The 20,108-nt window shown below is 45.9% G+C and overlaps 1 protein-coding gene across 1 annotated transcript; it reads left to right on the top strand.

Moving 5' to 3' along the window:
* Positions 1 to 1,548: 1,548 nt before the first annotated feature.
* OPRK1 (opioid receptor kappa 1) lies at positions 1,549 to 18,475 on the top strand (the record flags this gene model as incomplete). The annotated part of the gene is made up of 3 exons (XM_082675254.1): positions 1,549 to 1,811; positions 12,624 to 12,976; positions 17,943 to 18,475. The coding sequence occupies exons 1-3, from the start codon at positions 1,555 to 1,557 to the stop codon at positions 18,473 to 18,475; spliced, it is 1,143 nt and encodes a 380-aa protein (XP_082531380.1). The 5' UTR covers positions 1,549 to 1,554.
* Between the last annotated feature and the right edge of the window lie 1,633 nt (positions 18,476 to 20,108).

Genomic DNA, 20,108 nt, shown 5'->3' on the forward strand with positions numbered 1-20,108 from the left:
TGGGCACGTCCCTCTTTGGGGGTCACAGTGTGTCGGAAGAGGTAGGGGTTCCCTTCTGCTGTCAGCCAGCGGATGGAATGACTGTATGGGCCATGATGGTGCCCAGGTGTGGGCACCGACGTGATCTGTGGGAAGCAAGCGAGGGCCCGTGTTTGTCTCAATAAGTCAGCCAGTCTTAGACAGGAGTCCTCCCAGGAAACTCAGGCATCTTGCCGCCAGTACCCAACTGGGAAAGGGGAACCTCTCCGGTCTCCTTGAGGCCCTCATCTCAGTGGCTGAGTCCTGTTTCCCTCCTCCAGCTGACCTCGGCTTTCCTACCTTTTGGTCGCTGTGCTGAGGGTTTCTTTTATCAGCAGAACCTGATCCTGGCACTGGCAGAGTCACCGGAAGGAAGGATGATCGAATTTCTCTGCGGGGCTCAGGCCCTCGGAGGTTTTAGAGAAAAGATGCCGTAGTTAGGGACCGTGAGGGCTGCAGAGATTAACGTGGGAGAAAGAGACACGGTCACCTACCTGCACCTACACCGAGGCCTGAGTAAGGCGGGGGTCTTGCTTTTCCGCAGGTAGCACCACGAAACGCAGGTGCTGCCTTAAGGTGCGTTCTGTGCATCGTCTCCGACAGAGGAGGCTGAAAGAGACAGAATATTCTATGTATGTATATTCAGTCATTTGAATGTTGTGATTTGGTCTCGTTCCAATTGCATCATTTCGCTACTGTATTTGGACGGGCCACTCAAATAGAATTACGATTTCCCCCTCACCTGAAGGCAGACGTGTCCTGAGAGCTGGGCCTGCAGCAGCTCTAGACACACGGCGAGTACCCCAGCTGCTGACTCGTCCTGGACCGGCGCACCCTTCCCGACGCCCACCTGCTCACTGTCAGGCGGCGGGGGCCGTCGGACCGAGGCTGCGCGCGGGGCCGGGGGCGCCGCAGGCCCAGGCGGGCGGGCCGGCAGGGGCGGGGCGGGGTCCCTGGCGCCCGCGCGTCCTCGCTGCGTCCCGGGGGCTCAGCCGCCTCCGCTCGTGGGAGCCGCGCGCTGAGCGGCGGGGACGCGCTCGGGGGGAGGCGTCCGCGGCCGGAGCGCGGGGCTGCGGGAGCGCGGCGACCCGAGGGCCGAGCGGACCCGGGGACGCGAGGACCCGCGCGGACCGGCATCACTGCGTCGCCCCGCGCGTCTCTGGGCTCAGAGGTGAGCTTTGGGCTTTCGAGGCGCCGTGCTTGGGAGCGAGGACTATGCTCCAGGGATCTCGTGTCCCTGGGGGCTCCGGGTCGCGGTCCGGGGACGGTTCCAAGGGTGGCGGATTTCGGGAACCGGGGGAAAGGCGGGCGCGCTCTCCGCCCCTCCTGGCATCCGCGGCGCGTCTGCAGGCGCGGGCGGCAGCCAGAGGCCAGTCCCCCGGGGTGGGCATCAGCGGGCCCTGGGCCCTCGGCGCCGCCGGCCTCGCGCGCTGACTCGGGCGCAGCCAAAGTTTGCCTCCGGGGTCCAGCCGGTTCTCTCGCCCCCGCAGCCCGCAGGTGTCGCCTGTCCTCGCCCCGCAGCTGCAGCCGCCCGACATGGAGCCCCCTGTCCAGATCTTCCGCGGCGAGCCGGGCTCCACCTGCGCCCCAAGCACCTGCCTGCCCCCCAACGGCAGCGGCCGGTTCCCGGGCTGGGCCGAGCCGGACCGCAACGGCAGCGCAGGCTCCGAGGACGCGCCGCCGGAGCCCGAGCACATCTCGCCGGTCATCCCGGTCATCATCACGGCGGTCTATTCCGTGGTGTTCGTCGTGGGCCTGGTGGGCAACTCGCTGGTCATGTTCGTGATCGTCCGGTGAGCTCGGGGTCCGGGCGCCGCAGTGGCCGCAGCAGGGAGGGAAGGTCGGGCCGGCCACCAGGACGCGCGGAGGGCGCCCGCCCGGTAATGGGGATCCCGTTCTGTCGGGCTCCTCAAAGCCTCAGAGCGTGGCCTCCTCGAAGTGAGATTTCCTGGGAGAGTTTTTGGTGCGGGACTTCGAGGTTCACAGAGAGCGAAGCCGAGCAGCCGGAGGTGTCTTGAGGATTTAGGAGTGACCCTCCCTGACTCCCCCAAACCCCTACTGAAAACCCTACGGACAGGGAGAGTGCAGGGGGTGTCCCTGCAAGGGGCAAGGTCAGTGTCTCGTGGGAGGGAAACTGGTCCATTTGCCTGGCCTTTTGCCTGGTTGCCCCTGCGCCCGTTTGGAGCACTTCGTTTTGCCCTTTGCAAATGTTTCTTTAGATAAAATTCATGCCCACCTAATGCACTGAAGAATTTCCTGTGGCTCGTCAGACTGCTGTTATGGTTTATGAAGCAAAGCCCGCATACTGTTGAGGGTGGTTGGTATCCATACGTGAGCCTTGTTAGTACTGATACGCCGTCTTATTTGTTTAGAATACCAGTGACCTTTGTACATAAACCCCCTAATATTTATCTGTTAACGTACAGCTGCTGGAGGTTTCCAAAAATTGCTTTGCTTTTTATCTTCCACGGTGAGAACTGAAGGTTTGATTTTATTGTTCTTTTGTGGATACATTGATGTCAACTTCCAGTAATAAATATCCAGATATCCACGTATATGCAAATTTTCTGGTAAGTGAAGTGATTTCTCTTTTGGCCTCTTGCAACATAGGAAACAAGAGAAAAAAAAAATCCTAACATTGTCTGGATTCTCTTTGAGAAGTTTCCCTTTCTGGCAGACTTAATGCTCTGCAGTTGCACCTTTGAGAGTGACTACAAAGCTGAGATTCCTTTGAGAAGTTCCTGTGAAGTAAAGGAAGGCTGCAAGTCACGCTGTTTAGGGACATTGAAAGGGTGAAGAACTAATATCTCTTTATTATGAACTTTAAGAACAATACCTGCAGTAGCATGAATGTTTCAAACACCGCTTTCTCTCTGTCTCTCTCTCTCTCCCTCCCTCCCTCCCCCTCTTTCCCTCCCTCCCCTCCCTCCCCCTCCCTCTCCCTTCCTTCCCCCTCCCCCTCCCTCCCTCCTCTCTCTCTCTCTCTCTCTCTCTTCTCTTCTCTTCTCTCCCTCTCTCTCTCTCTCTCTCTCTCTCTCTCTCTCTCTCTCTCTCTCTCTCTCTCTCTCTCTCGGAAATGTCGAGTCTTTTATCCTCATCTGTGCTCTGGAACTGAAAACCATCATTTAAGCTTCCGATTACATATTATAAAGCTCTTTTCACCTACAATTAGCGTCTCTAGCTTGGTAACCTTGCTTTTCATAATTGCTTATTGCATTTTACAGGATTTCTATCAGTGATGAGTACAAGATACAGAAGGAGGAATATTTTAAAAACACATTGTTTTCCTAAGTCATTAGTAATTTTAGGGCTGCTCTCCATTGGAGGGAAGATTATAGTAACCAAAAGAAAAGAAAAGACAGCTGTATTCTAGACTATAATTAAATTTTTTAGAAGATCTTTGCTACAGCGGCTGTTGTCTTATAATAAAACATTGTTACATGAAAAGAGGATACTAAAAACAAACCCACTCTGTTCCTTCTCATCATATTTAAGTGCTTGAGTGAGACAGATACATCTTATTGTCACTTGAATGAGAACTTGAAGTTCTGAGTTTGAGAAGGGCTTCTTAGTTGCTCTACAACTTTTTATATAGCCCTGCAGTCTAGGATTAAAAAGAATAAAGAATCTTAAAATATATGCAAAGGGAACTCCACGGGGAGCATTAGACATGTCAGAAAGAAAGAATCATTGTAGATTGACTAGGATTTTTAATGATAAATATAAAAAAGTATAATTATAAATTGAATATATCTATTCCAAAGATATCCAAGATTAAAATTTGTGTGAAGGGGATAAATTCAGCTAAAAATACAATAGGAGTTAGAGAGTTCACATAACATCATCCTTCCTCCCACCCCACTTGATAGTAAATGAAGAGGGAAGAGTTCTCTTCTCACCCTGGAAAGCCAACCTACTGAAACAATAGTTGGCTTAAATCCATGGCTGAGAGTGTTACGGAGCATTTTGTTCAAGCTGATACAGGGTCAAAGAATTGAAAAATGAAACCTCAGAAGGAAACTTGATGGACTTGGGTTTATTTTGCTCAGGAGAGAAAAGGGCTGAAGATGGTTTGCAGCAGGCGGTGGTTTGCTCATCAGAACTCAGAGCAGAGCCAGAGTGTGGAATTCAAGTGCAGCTTTGGTGATTGACGTTGAGGGCTGACCAGCATCGCCTGAAAAGATGGGGGATCACTTTTGAGAGGGACATTACATTATTTTTTTAACGTCTTTATTGGAGTATAATTGCTTTACAATGGTGTGTTAGTTTCTGCTGTATAACAAAGTGAATCAGCTGTATGTATACATACATCCCCATATCCCCTCCCTCTTGCGTCTCCCTCCCACCCTCCCTATCCCACCCCTCTAGGTGGTCACAAAGCACCGAGCTGATCTCCCTGTGCTACGCGGCTGCTTCCCACTAGCTATCTACCTTACATTTGGTAGTGTGTATATGTCAGTGCCACTCTCTCACTTCGTCTCAGCTTACCCTTCCCCCTCCCTGTGTCAACAAGGACGTCATTTTGAAATATTGTACATGCAAAAGAGTCCTGGTTGAGTTCTCTAGGAAGTCACTCTGGAGATGGAATTTGGACGCTTGGATGGCAGGGCAGGTGCAGGTCTGGGATGGCCAGCTCAGACCTGGGGAGAAAGTGAGGGTTGTGGAAAAAGCTTTGACTGTTTTTAGACTTGCCTTACACATAGCTTTTCCCACCTTGAACACCTGGAATGCTGTCCAGTATCTTGTGAAGATAATCTAGGATTTCAAGGATTTTCATCATTTAATGTGTAGCAACTGCTATAATTGCCTAATGGTAGGGTACTTTAACCTTTCACTTTGAAAACCTTAAAATTTAAGCGCTCCAGCCTCCCTCTCCAGGCTTTGGGGTTTGTGGTCCTGGCGTAGGATGTTCTTACCTCAGCCCTTGATCCACGTCCTTGGGTCCTACCAACACCTTGGGGGTGCCTGTGATGTGACACTCCTCTCCCAGAGCTGAAGCTCCCACAGTCCGGATGCTTGTTTCGGCCTGGCTGTCCCTTGACTCCCCTGGGGATTCGGCATGCTGGACCAGTCTCACCTTCTCCTTGACTTCCTTCCACATCCGCTGGGTTTCTCCTCAGCCTCCATCACAGCCCCCTCTTCCCTGACGTTCCCTAAATGCTCCTCTTTTCCAGAGCATTCTCAGCTCTCTTTGCCCTCACTTTGCACACCCTCCGTATTAGTCAGGATTCAGCCAGAGGAGCAGAACCAGTAGGGGATGTGTGTGTTGAGGGTTTATTCCAAGGAATTGACGTACGCGATTGCGGGGCTGGCTAGGCGGGTCTGCAGCCCCGAGCGCAGGCATCGGGAGAGGCAGGCTGCCCTCCCCAGGCAGAATCTCTTCTTTCTCAGGGAAGCCGCAGCCCTGTAGTTAAGGCCTTTCAGCTGATTGGACCAGGCCCACCAGATCATCTAGGGTCATCTTTGCTTAAGGTCAACTGATTATGGACTTTAACCACATCTACAAAACACCTTCACAGCCGCACCTTGGTAAGTACCTGAATATTCAGAGACTGTAGCCTGGCCAAGATGGCCTGTCAAACTGACCATCACTCTTAGTGCTGTCGTCCATGCTTGTGGCCGTAACTGTCAGGGAAATTCTGACCAGTCCTGAGTCTGTGTATCTCTCTCCCACTTATTCATCCCCAGCTGCAGAGTCAGCTGGCCTCCTTCTGGATGGCTCTATGCGATTATCTCACAGGTAACTCAGACTTCTAGACATCTGCCTGTGTTAGTTGGCTAGGGCTGCCGTAACAAAGTGCCACAGACCGGGTGGCTTAAACAACAGAAATGTGTTTGCTCACAGTTCTAGAAGCTGGAAGTTCAAGATCAAGGCGTTGGCAGGTTTGGTTTCTCCTGAGGCCTCTCTCCTTGGCTTGCAGACGGCTGCCTTCTCCCTGTGTCCTCACACGGTCGTCTGTGTAGACAACATCCCTACTCTCTGTGTCCTAACGTCCTCTTGTTATGAGGACACCAGTCATGTGGGATTAGAGCCTACTCTAATGACCCCATTTTACCTCATTTCCCCTCTTTAAAGACCCTACTTTTAAACACAGTCACATTCTGAAGTACTGGGGGGTAGAACTTGAACATATGAATTGGAGGGACACAATTCAGCTCTAAACACCGCTTATCCATTTCCTGTTCTCTTTAAGAAGACACTTCAAGCTTCAGTCTTTATGAAGTTACGTACATATATTTTTTCTTTTGTTTAATTTAAAGAAAAGCTTTACTCTTATAAAGGTATGTTTCTTTTTAGATTGAGTGTAAGGATAAGCAAGGAAAATTATTAGGAAAAAAATAACAGAAATCGGAAAATTATCTGGTGCTTGGTCTTAGGTTTTGCCTTTTCCTTTTCTCATTAGTTTCCATTAATACTTTGCTACCATAATAAGGACCTCTAGGGGTCATCATTCTGCTGACTTTGCCCTTGGAGTAGAAGACTTTGGCTTCCCTATAATTCATCTTGGGCGGTGTTGGAATTTGCCGAAACAGGTAACTTTGTAAGGGGCTTAGAAAACAACAGAAGCACAGAAATCCTCTGGAAATCGTTCCATTTCCTGATCTCAGATTTCTTCTCCAAAGGCAGCTAACGCCCCCAAGCTTGCTGGGCATGGAGTTGTTCCTCACGAAGGTACCCGTTCTCTGGCTCATAAATTAGGGGGCAGGGTGTTTCTTCCCCAGGCATGACGGAAGTCCCACGCTCCACTCTGCTGAGAACATCTGACTCACTCAGGCCACCTCTGAGTCAGTGGGGACCCCATGCTTGAGCTTATGCCCGTCCCGCCAAAACTGTGTGGTATAACCAATTTGGGGAAGTATGGAAGGGGGGATGGGGTGAGCCAGTCAGAGTGTCTGCTACACTGCCTGCCTCTTTCCACGACAGGTGTCCTAGCCCCCCCTCCTGCAAGTGTTGCTTGTAATCACTGCAGTTGTATGTGCAAGGTATTCCAGGTTCTGTCAAATGTCAAGGGTGGGCTTCCCTGGTGGCCCAGTGGTTGAGAGTCCGCCTGCTGTTGCAGGGGACACGGGTTCGTGCCCCAGTCCAGGAAGATCCCACGTGCCGTGGAGCAGCTGGGCCCGTGAGCCATGGCCGCTGAGCCTGCGCAACCGGAGCCTGTGCTCCGCAATGGGAGAGGCCACGACAGTGAGAGGCCCGCGTACCGCAAAAAAAAAAAAAAAAAATGTCAAGGGAGCCAACCTTAGATAGTGTCACCAAGGGACACCTTGGGAGGTGTGAGAGGAAAGGCAGAGGGGTGTGGCTATCCAATAGCAGTCGTACCTTAGGCTTTGGTTTAAAAAAATATGTTGTAATTTATCCTGAATCCTCTCTTTGAATCAATACCCAACATTTCCATTAAAGCAAGCATAGTAAAATAATTTCAGAAATTATTTTCAGAAGAGCCTATCATGAATTTCTGGAAGTAATTTTATTGTTTGATAAGCTCTTAAAAGAGAGAATTGGCTTCACTGCCACTGTTTATATGGATTAGCTAAATGGAATTATTTTCTTTGCTGTGGGACATCGCAGAAGTCCGAATCCTCATGGAGCTGTTTCAGAGAGCAGAGACTAAATGACTGCTAAGAAAGAAAGAAAGAGAGAGAGAGAGGGAGGGAGGGAGGAAGGAAGGAAGAAAAAAAAACAGGAAAAAAGAAAAGGAAAGAAAGAGAAAAAAAAAAAAAACCAAGGTGGTGATCAGGTATAGAGCTCTTAAGCTTTAACAGACTTGGGCAAAACTGTAGTCTTCAGAATCCCTTTTGGATTGTGTTGCCTTTACAGTTTTTCCCAGTGCCTGTGTTAGAGTTAGTTTCAGGAGGCACTGACTTCTCGCTGGGAGAAGCTAGCACCTCTCCATTGACCGTGTCTCCAGCTGTGTCTCTGGGGCAGCCAGCAGTGTCTTCGGGAGGACTGGGCAGCAGGCATCTCCTTTACTCCAGGTTAACCTGTGGACACACTCAATTGTCGCTGCCGGGGGTTGGCGGTTGAAGGTGGGAGGGTGACGGGGTGCTCTGTGCTCAGCTAAAACCCTAAAATTCTATGTCGGCAGGACGGTTTCCTTTCTAAGATTTGCCTTAACATGGTTTCAGTGGTGCAAGTTTTACAGGCTTAACAAGATACCGTGTTAACAAAAGATAGTTTCAGAATAACGTTCATTTATTCCTTAACAGAAAATCAGCCAATGCTTTTTTGTTTCTTTCTTTCTTTGGAGGGGATGCTGGCTTTTGTCTTAGATAAGGAAGACTAACGTAAGAAGAATAGGTTTTAGGAGTGAAGCTAATATTATAAAAGGCTTATGTCTTTTTTTTTTTTTTTAACCCACTCCACTGGCCAAGCAAGTCAGAATTTAAATGAAAAATGAGAAAAACATAAAACGTGATGAATTGAGATACCCCAAAGGAACTGGTCTGCAGTTGAGCGGGGCAGCCTTCAGACTAAGAACGGCTGGAGTTATTGAGGCTTTAACGATCGGCTGTGGCAATAGGAGCGATTTTCCAAGGTTCTGTTGAGTATTAACTCTTTTAACCTCACAATGCAACTCTAAACTGTCTCTGCTTTACTGTGTTGCTTCCACCTACTGTAGGGGCACTTCCTTCCCATGAAAGAGAGAGAGGAGGGTGACTGTGTCACCTCTCTGTGGCACCCTGTGGTTCACCTTAGCTAGGTCAGTTTTCTGTATAAAAACGGAAAAATCACTTAAGAATTCTATGTTCTTCTAGGTATCCAGATAGTTGTACACTAGAAAGCAACATGTCAGTCATTTGAGATTTGTAGTTTTCTACCAGGTGTGGTTGGGCGTGATAAACACTCACCCAGCGTGCACCACCGAACGCACTAGAACATTCCTTCTGGGTCTCAGGGCCGTGAGTGCAGGGAGGATGAGTAGTTTCTGGGGCCCTGGCTATTGCAGTGAAAGCATTACTTCTGCATCGGCCTTCCTCCCCTTCTCCTGCAGCACCCAGTGAGATGCCTGCCCGCCCTTCTGGCTGTCCATCACTAGCAGCCTGGTACCTGCAGTCACAAGAGGCAGGAATGGGAGACACGCCCCACTCCTCTGTCTCATTAAAAGAGCTTTTGCTCTTTGCAGGTAGGAGAGTATCAGGGACATGATACCTACGCGAATATGACTCCTTTAAAATACTATAGATTGAGGCAATTTCAAAGTCGGATCACTGGAGAAACCATGGCTGAATTTCCCTTCTTTAAAAAAAAATTAATAAGCTACTGCCCTTGAGTAAAGAACCATAATTTCAGCAGTAAATAATCTAAAAGGATGTATAGCAAATTCATTTCATTGAGATGAACCGGAAATATCTGGAGAATTTAATGAAGCAAACTTATTATGTTTTCAAATAAGTTCTCCTGAGAATTCACATCAGTACAGCCATCATGTCTGGTTATTTTAAACATAAAATCTAGAATGCTGTGTATCTGGAAAGCATGCCCAGGAGGATGAATAAATCATGCAGGGAAAAGAGTGCCGAAACCCATCTCTCACTGTGCTGTTCTCCCACCGCTGGTCAAAAAGGGCTGCATCTTCCCAGGTGCTGTAGAGCTGTCCTCCTCCTGAGTCTGGCGTTTGGGCCTTCAGACTCGTGGTGCGGCTCCGGCTTGTGGGGTAGTGGCCAGGTTCCCGTGGGGCGGGAGCCTTTGGTCACGCTCGTTTTTTTCGCCAGACCAGTGTTTCTTCAGGAGCTTTCTATCGGCCGTTAGCTATTTGCTGTATTAAAGGAGTCTCTTCAGAAAAATGGCCAGTAGGGTGTTTGTTTTTTCATGATGTTGGAGCAGTAGTTTGACGACTACTCGGAAGGCTCAGATTTTAATTCCCACTGTCTCTCAAATTTGAGGAAATCACTTACTACCTCTTTGCTGAGTTTCCTCACCTGAAAAAAAATGGGTATTGCTTATGGAGAACCTGAAACACCGTAACGTGCTGACGGCATTTGTCCATCGAGGGGTGAGATGCTAATATTTTATATTTGCATTCCCTGGACCAGGCCCCGTTTCATCCTGTCACCTGTTTTCTGCCCTCATCATGCACACTAAACCACACTTACCGGAATGTTCTTCAACCTTTGGCTGCTGGAAGTAGCAGGATTCACAGAATCCCGTTAGTCCTCTGATAAAATTTCTGACTCCTTAAGAAACTTTGGACTATGGTCCCGAATTCCTTTACTTATTAGGGATGGATTCCGAGAAGCACTGAGAGTCATCTCTAAGGCTGCTTCCTCTTCAGAGGAAGTGGGGCTGCTGTATCTTGCAGGATTGTAACAGTTACTAGGACTGCAGTGGGTGATGAACGGTGACGCTAACAGCATAATAAGAGTGGCAGCAGGATGGTGACAAGGGGGGCTTGTGTAATCTCTAGGATGGACCTAGAGATTATCATACTAAGCAGAGTAAGTCAGAAAGAGAAAGACATATATCATATGATATCACTTATATGTGGAATCTAAAAAAATGATGTAAATGAACTTATTTACAAAACAGAAATAGAGTCACAGACATAGAAAATAAATGTATGGTTACGAAAGGGGAAGTGGGAGGAGGGATAAATTAAGAGTTTGGGATTAACAGATACGCAGTACTGTATATAAAATAGATAATCAACAAGGACCTACTGTACAGCACAGAGAACTATACTCAATAGTTTGTAATAACCTATAATGGCAAAGAATCTGAAAAAGAATACCTGTATATGTGTATTGATATATGGGTGTAACTGAATCACTTTGCTGTACACCTGAAACCAAGACAATATTGTAAATTAACTATACTTCAATTTAAAAAATGGTTTTAAAAAAAAAGAAACATTTGTCTCTGTCTCAGGAAATGCACTTGCTTAGTTATCTGTGCCTTTAAAAGCCTGTGCCCGGAGTCTTGGGCGTATACATTCAATCACTTTCTAAAACTTATGGGCCATTTAATAATATTTGAGTAAAAAATGTAAAAGCAAAACATATTTTAGAATAAACTCCTCGCTCTCCAGATTAAGGCACTCTTTAGTTAACAGAGCATCAAAACGGAGGCCAAGAGGTACTGACTTGTGTACAAGTGTTCACAATGCTTTCATCCAAGCACAGGCAGGAAGAGGAAACAGGCAAGGAGACTGGTGCCGGGGTGGGACCCTGAATGCAGTGTGATCCTGTGTGTCGGGTATTTTGAGTCAGGTTGTCTCCTGCCTTTATCTCATGTCCTGTCAGTTCGGTTTTATTGTCCTTGTTTCATGGGACCTGAAACTCAGAAAAGTCGTACACTGAGTTCAGACTCAGGACTGTCTGACTTCGCATCAGACCGCAGGGACTACAAAAGGGGAGACAGAGCTGTTGTGTCACCACCTGTCACGGAAGTGTCATGTGGACGTTTATGGATTGAGCAGCACAGACACAGTGATCAATCAATACCACTGATATTGACTTTACAGGCAAAATAGAAGTCGTTTTCCGTAATTGGCTCCTTACAAAGAAGCTTTTTAATTAAAATCAAGGCCCTAACATTGATGTCTGGCTCCTTGTGGGTACATGGGACCTGGCTGAATTAATTGCGGTTAGGTCCACAAATGTGAGGTGTGTAGAAAGTAATTAATATATGGATTTTCCCAACATATTTTAGCATTTGGCCTCAGAAAACCCGCTGATGTACTTTGGTACACTTCATGCCCTGCAGGTCTCTAAGGAAGCGTTCTCTGAGTAAAACAATCTTCTTAATCTTCTTAATTCAGTTTTAGTAGAAAATGGAATTGTTCTAAGCTTCATGTTAAAACTGAAAGAAATAATTTGGGCTGAAAGGCAATATTTCTGACCTATTTTGAAATTCTTTGTTCCCTCAATTGGAAAATGAAACACATTGTGTGCTTTATAAATCTCTCAAGATGAAAGTAAAGGAAAACAGATTTCTTTCTCACCGACCGTACCAGATTATGTTTTATGCTATACTGTGTACAAGGGAAGAACTCAGCCTGCTTTTTTTACATAATGCATTTAAAATGAAAAGCTAGTGGGACACTGGTAGACAAAAATCAACACTTAGTTGTGTTGTAGTCATTGAAATTGAATGTATTTAAAACTAAAAACCATTTTAAAAGACATAATTACAAAGAGTGATTTCTCAAAGTAAAGTTGGGTAAACCTTCCTTGAGGAAAAGTTGGGTACGTTTTATCTTGTTTCACACAGTGAAACAAAATAAAGCATTAAAAAATGAACAAAGCCAAGCAGTTCTGGGTAGGATTAAAATGAATTGTCAGTCACAAAATAAAGACCTGTATCACACGCAAGTCTGTTGAAAAGATCTATATGTATGCTCATCTGTCTGTCTATACTCGTTTCTTTACCCTTTTAAAATTAAATAGATTTTGGAACAAAGCACTAGAATAAAAGCTAAATAAAGTCAGAAATGTTTGCCCATTTTTCTACTACCCCTAATGTCTAGAACAGTCCTTTCACATGTTAGATGATAAATACGTAAAGAATAAGTGAATGAAAAACAAACTCAAAAACCCAGCGGCACATTTACATCATGGGTATGACAGGAAGATGGAGAGAAATAATCTTGTTTCTTGTCTCTTAGATACACAAAGATGAAGACGGCAACCAACATCTATATATTTAACCTGGCTTTAGCAGATGCTTTGGTTACCACGACCATGCCCTTCCAGAGCACGGTCTATCTGATGAACTCCTGGCCCTTTGGGGACGTGCTGTGCAAGATCGTCATCTCCATCGACTACTACAACATGTTCACCAGCATCTTCACCTTGACCATGATGAGCGTGGACCGGTACATCGCTGTGTGCCACCCAGTCAAGGCTCTCGACTTCCGCACGCCCCTGAAGGCAAAGGTCATCAACATCTGTATTTGGATCCTGTCTTCATCTGTTGGCATCTCTGCCATAGTCCTTGGAGGAACCAGAGTCAGGGAAGGTAAGGGCGACTTTTTAAATTTCATTTAAAAATTGTTGATTTTATCATTGTTCATAAAACAAATAATTTTTTATTGAAGTAGAGTTGATTTACAATGTTGTGTCAGTTTCAGGTGTTCAGCAAAGTGATTTGGTTAAATCGTTTCATTTTTTAGAATATAACTTCTAATTACACAAACTCTTAATGTGGGAGTGAGTAGGCCACATAGCTAGAAGAAAAGCCAAATGCCAACGGAAATATAATGCTAAATCCACGGAAGATGAGAAATAAAACAGTTTTGTGTTCCTTTCCACATCTAAACATAGGATGGGTTAATGGCATGACCGGAACACAGGCACCCAACCTATCCCCTATTCAGAAAGCGCTTACTGGAATCTGGAGGGGTGGGGATGAAATAAGGAACCACAGTCATGTGGGTTTTTAAAATACAATTTGTTGCGTCCTGGCAATTCTAAGATACACCTCCTTGCTCCGCTCCTTCCTCCCCAAAAGCACCCTGAGTCATTAGAGTCGTGCTGGCTGTTTACTCTTTTTCCCTAGGGGTTAACCTCCGGGCCACTATCGTGGCAGCTTCATGTGGGCGTAGGCCATTCAAAATTAGGTTCACAGATGGATGGTAGTACAGAGAAGCAAAACCATCAGATTTTGGACTTGTTACTTTCTACCCCATGCAAACAGGACATTTGATGTTTTTCCTGTATTTCTAGGACAGTGGTCCTGACCCTGGGACGTGTGTTGGAATCACCTGGATACGTTAGACAATACTGCTGCCTGGTCCCACTCCGGAGGGTCCGGTTTAATTGACCTGAGGCACAGTTTTGGTGTCAAGATGTTTAAGATCTCCCCAGGTGACTCTGACCTGTAACCAAGGTGAGAACTACCGCTCTAGGAGCTTAGCTTTACTTGTAGAAGGTAAAGCTGTGAAAATATCTTTGGTCTTAATAGAAATTCACTGGGCTGGGGGAGCAGAATGATCACTCTGGACTTTATAAATGCTGTTTATCGCTTCAGCAGTTGTCTGAATGCTCCAGTTTATTTTGCGGGCTCACGACACCTGTGAGTACAGGTGGCCGTGAAAAGGCAGGTGCTAAAATCATAGCTTATCCTGCATGGCACACATTTTTAAATGAAGCATAATCTTTTTCCTCTTAAACTACAAAATGAGTTTACAGCATAAGCACTGCAAGTGTTAAGCTATAATACTTGGTAAATTTTAAGAAAAGCCAAACTTTACCAGAGAAGCACTTTAAAATATGATCAGTTACACTCAGGATTTTGTTTCTTCATACACACAACACATGAAATAAAATTGCAGGAAACTCTTCTGAGCCCTAGGGGTTGGTGCGTAATAACTTAGATTCAAGAGCAGATGCTGCACGTGCACTGGGAGGGTGAGAACGATGGGCTAAGTAACATAAGAAGATGGGTGATTTTTTCCCAGGGCAAACAAAGAATTGATTTTTACAGTTCTACTTGTAAATAGTTATACTTGTCGACTTAACCACAACGCCTGTAATCATTGTCAGAAAATGACATTCTAGAAGAAATGGATTTCAGTTAGGTTTTTGAAAGGAAATGAAGATAGATGTGGGTTTTCCAGGAAGGAGGTGCTGGAGATGGACGAGTGCAGATGCAATGGCAGAAAAGAGTCCCCAGTGTCAGCAGAAGATTAGTTTGTGTGGCAAAACTAATAGAGGGAGAAATGAGAGAAGAGTAGTCTTGTAGGAGGGCTCCATCCTTTCCGTGTGTCTTTTATTTTGTGAAGCATGCTTTGTTTATGTGATGAAAGATTGTCTCCAGACCGGCTAGCGTGCTCATTTTGGTGTGTACTTCACACTGCATGTCAAGACTCCTGGGTGACCAAGAAGAGTACTTTAGGTGATCTCCACACACTGTATCAGAGCTGATTGGCATTGGCATTTTTTTTTTTTTTTTTTGGCTGCATTGGGTCTTCGTTGCTGCGTGCGGGCTTTCTCTAGTTGTGGCGAGTGGGGGCTGCTCTTCGTTGTGGTGCGTGGCTTCTCATCGCGGTGGCTTCTCTTGTTGCGGAGCACAGCTCTAGGCGCACTGGCTCAGTAGTTGTGGCTCGTGGGCTCTAGAGTGCAGGCTCAGCAGTTGTGGCGCACGGGCCTAGCTGCTCCGTGGCATGTGGGATCTTCCCGGACCAGGGCTCGAACCCATGTCCCCTGCATTGGCAGGCGGATTCTTAACCACTGCACCACCAGGGAAGCCCCTGTTCTGCTGCTCTTGAGTGAAATGTTTTGTGTATATTTGTTGAGTTCAAGTCTGCCATTTCTTTACTGATTTTCTATGTGGTTAATCTACCCATTGTTGAAAGTGGGATATTGTAGTCCCCTACTATTATTGTATCGCTGTCTATGCCTCCCTTCAGTTCCGTTTATATATACTTTTTATATTTAGGTGCTCCAGTGTTGGGTGCATATATATTTACAATTGTTTATCCTCTTGATGAATTGACCCTTTTATCGTTATATAAAATCGCCTCTTGTGACAGTTTTTAACTCGAAGGCTGTTTTGTCTGAGGTAAGTATAGCTAGCTACTCCTCTCCTCTCTTTTGGTTTCCATTTTCAGTGAATATCTTTTTCTGTCCCTTCACTTTCAGCCTAGATATATCTTTAAAGATAAAGATGCACTCTGTTTTCTTGAAATCAAACATTTAATAAGAATGGGTGCTTGGACTTGGATCTCCTTGGTGGTCGCCTCCGTACTCTCCTTTCCCCTTGTAGGTACCAGTTCAGCTTCATGGACGTTCCCGACGCTATTTACGACTCTATCACTGGATGTTTTCCAAAGTCTTGTAAAAGTCTTGCAGTTGATTATTTCACCCATTCATTAAACGTTTTTTGAGCTCCTACTACATGGGAGAGGAAGCTGACCCTCAGAGCTAAAAGATGTCTCCAAATCATAAACGTCAGCCCTTACGTTGCCTTGCTTATCTTAACAGGTTACTCTTCCACAGTAACTACTGTACTGAGTCCATATGTTCATTCAACGGTTTCCTTGTGGTATTAATTTGTTTATTTAGCAAATTATTCTCCTCAAACACCATGTATTCCTGCCTCCCTATGTGGCAGGGACTGAATATTATTCAAGGTGGATAGTTACCTACCCTCAGGTAGTTTACATTCTGGATGGAGCGAGAAACGTTAGGAAAGGCAACACATTATTACTGAAGAGCTTCTGTCTGGTTTCTGTCTACCTTCTGTTATTATTACAACGATAAAAGTAGAATAAGTGTAATATATAGAAAATATGAATTGCAGGGAAGAGGTCTGTTCACATGGGTCAGCCTCTGTATAAATGTCTCTAAGGTGACGTCTACGCTGAGGCCAGCCACAAGAAGCAGGCACTGTTGGAACACACAGAAGTTAAGCAGGAAAGAAACAACCTTCAAGGAAGCCAGGTAGCAACGTGCCACCCTAAAAAGGTGTTGAATAAATGCATTTCTTCTATGGTGATAGTGATGATTTTTAAAAAATGACTTTGGTCTTATTTCCATAAACACTAAAGCCAAAAATAAGAGAGATCCTTGTTTGTTTCTTGGAGTCTTCCTAGTAATGGTACTTTGGACAATGGCTTTTTTAGGGAATCAAAAATTACAAGTTCTTCTGGGAGCTTTCATTTACTATTGAAAGGTTTGATATGGTATTTAGTTGATAGAAAATGACTCTAAGATAGTCATCTCTATTAATTGGCCAAAATGATTATACTCTCTGTGTTTTAAAGTCTGTCTAATCGAAATTCTAAGATCTTGTTTTACTAAGGGATATACGATTAAGGGCGCATGAAGATGTTTTAGAAAACACCACTATTAGAGCTCTTTCACTATTTGAAAAATATTCTTATACTATTTTCGAAGCGGGTTTTCCAGTGTCAGAAGAAAATATTTTCATTCTAAAAATTACAACTTAGTATTGTTCATGATTCTTTTATCTAAAGAAGAATCAGGACAAAGAGAGTTTAGCCTGCTCCGTGCTCAGTGGCTGATGCCTGGGGAAAAGGGAGCCTGGGAGGGGTAAGCGGGCCCCCAGTGGGAGTTCTGTATTATAAAATGTTCTTATCCTGGGTCTCTGCTCTTTCTAATATTATGGTCACTCCAAAGAGAATACTGTCCAGCAAAGAGAAGCAGAGCAAATAAAGCCATTTTCTAAGCTATCCTATAAACATAGTCGTTTTACCTGTTACATAGTCAACGTTGGCAAAAGTAAAAAACGTGTCTGATTTATGAACTTCCTTGATGACGGTGATGACGGTGACTCTCTTCCTCCTTTCTCTCCCCCCCTCTTCCATTTTCTTCTCCTCCTTTTCGTCCTCCTCCGTCTCTTTCTTCTTCAAAAGTTTACTCATGTTTCAACAATGCTCTCAATCACAATGACCACCACTGGTTCCATTAAATCACAACAGCTGGGTCATATTTAGACAAATGTTGTTTAAATTTTTATGGACCCACATAGTGATTTCTTGTAAGCCACTTGATGTTTTTTGGACAAGTTGGCTTTTGTTAAATCGAATGGCTAGGTTTGAAATATTTAATCATTTATTACAAATAGGTACTAGCTTCTATTGTCAGAGCCTTTGATCTGGGAGAACTGTTAATGTATGGGAATGCAAACAGGTACTCATGCGTTAAATGAACAGTTTAGCTCTTCTGAGAATCCTCCGCGTCAGCCCATTCCACAGCGAGATAATTCGTGTTGCTGGCTAATCGTATTTATTCTGTAGCATTGTGTTTGTTAGCAGTGGATGGTGACCTTCCAGCTCCATTGTTCTACGTGCAGAGATAGCACGGTTAATATGCACGGCATTCATTCCTAACTGGTGATCTGCTTCAGGTAATAGCGTCTCACCATGATTGGACCTTTGCAACCGAAGGCGCTATATAAATTGCAGGGAGAGCTAACCACTGATGTTCCTCTCGTGGCTTTGCTTTGTCACCTCCTGCAGACATGGACGTCGTCGAGTGCTCCTTGCAGTTCCCGGATGACGACTACTCCTGGTGGGACCTCGTCATGAAGATCTGTGTCTTCGTCTTTGCCTTCGTGATCCCCGTCTTCATCATCATCGTCTGCTACACCCTCATGATCCTGCGCTTAAAAAGCGTCCGGCTCCTTTCCGGCTCCCGAGAGAAAGACCGCAACCTCCGTCGCATCACCAGGCTTGTCCTGGTGGTGGTGGCGGTCTTCGTCATCTGCTGGACCCCCATCCACATCTTCATCCTCGTGGAGGCCCTGGGCAGCAGCTCCTACAGCACGGCTGCGCTCTCCAGCTATTACTTCTGTATCGCCTTAGGCTACACCAACAGCAGCCTAAACCCCATTCTCTATGCGTTTCTCGATGAAAACTTCAAGCGGTGTTTCAGGGACTTCTGCTTTCCAATTAAGATGAGGATGGAGCGCCAGGGCACTGACAGAGTCAGAAACACCGTTCAGGATCCTGCCCACCTGAGGGATGCTGATGGGATAAATAAACCAGTATGACTAGTCGTGGAGATGTCGTCCTGCAGTTCTCCGGGTAGAGAGGAGTTCAACGATCTAGGTTTAACTCAGATTACTACTGCAGTCTGAGCTGGAAGGGCAGCAGTTTTAACAAACTTTCAGAAATCTCATGGTCCGAGGTGGTGAGATGCAGGCTGCATTAGCGACCCAGGTCAGTGGAGACATCAAGGCTGTGGGGACAGAGCGCAAGAGGTCTGAGCAAGGAGATGTAGCCCCTGTCTAGGGATGGGAAGCGAGGCCGACTCCCAGTTCCTTTGAGGGACCAAGAAACGAGCCTTTTCCTTCCGGTTGCCTAGATCTCGTTCAGGACCCATCTGCTGTGACCTTCTATGCAACGTGGAGTCCAAAGCTCTGTTTAGGAAAAAAGAAAAGAAAAGAAAAGTGGTTTCAGAGCTTAGCGGGCATCCAATCCGGACGCTTAACACTGACAGCAGCAACGTCATTAAGAAGGAAAACCGTGTCCAGGGCCCGTGGCCAGCTCGCTTACCGCCGTGTGGACACGCATCTCCTGTGGCTGCATGGTGAGGAGTTCCGCTTAAGACACCCACACCTGGGGTGTCTGCTGTTCACGTGTAGTAGGAAACTGTCCTGATGTTTACAAAGTCATTTAAACATGCAAGAGGTGGTTATCGTTTAACCTCTTGAAAACTATGGTTTCTTTGTTTTTAGCATGCTATTCAGATAAATAACCTCATGATAAAGCATGTCCTGGTGTCAAGAGACACAAAGTGGTTTAAATACCACCAACTATACATAGAGCTTCCTCTGTAAATAACAGTGTACGTACAAATAAGGAATGGGCTTGCCTCCCCGCCAGATGGTTTCCCGAGGGCACGCTGATGAGATCCCAAGTCGTTCAGGGTTGATGCCGACGTATTTTGCTGCTGCATAAGCTTCCGTCTGGGGATCAGTCACGGCGCCATGACTCCCTGAGCGCCCGTTAGCCCTGTAATGGGTGTTCTGAGCCCAGAACTCATGTGTTAAGGAATCAGGAAATGCTTAACTCGCTCCCAGGTTGTAGCCTCGGCAGAGTCTAGCTCCTAAGCAGCGTCTCTGTATGAATATATCGCTGCTACCAGCTTCTCTCTATTCATGGAAGGAGGGCGTCTTGCTCATGTAAATCTCGAGGTACTATTTTGTGGCTTTCAGCGAGAAGTAAAATTGATCCTAATTGTGGGCTGAATGAGGACATCATGTCGCTCGTGGGCTTGGACATACCTGGCACCATGCTGCACGAGGAGCACACCTGCTGAGGATAATGCCAACGGGCAGCACATTTAGGGTGATTTTGCTAAAACTTCCAGATGACATATACATTCCTCTGTCTTTCCCCTGAAACGTATGGTTTCAAGGTAATGGCTTTTTCTGCAATTTGCCTGGGCAGAAGAAAGGGCTAATTTAGAAATAACACCCATCTCTTCTTTAAGCCTGTATGTTATTAGGGCAGCATCCTGTGGAATTTATAGGAAAATCAAATGTATAGACGATATAACTCCCGTCATCACTACATCGATAAGTTCTGTTCATTGAGTACCTTCTCCCCTGTGTGTGTACTCGCTCCTTTTGGAAACATACCCTGCATGGAAGAGTTTGTACGTGGTTTCAGAATTTTACT

The sequence above is a fragment of the Grampus griseus genome (assembly GCF_964374135.1).
Source record: "Grampus griseus genome assembly, chromosome: 17".
In the NCBI taxonomy this organism is placed as follows: Eukaryota; Metazoa; Chordata; class Mammalia; order Artiodactyla; family Delphinidae; genus Grampus; species Grampus griseus.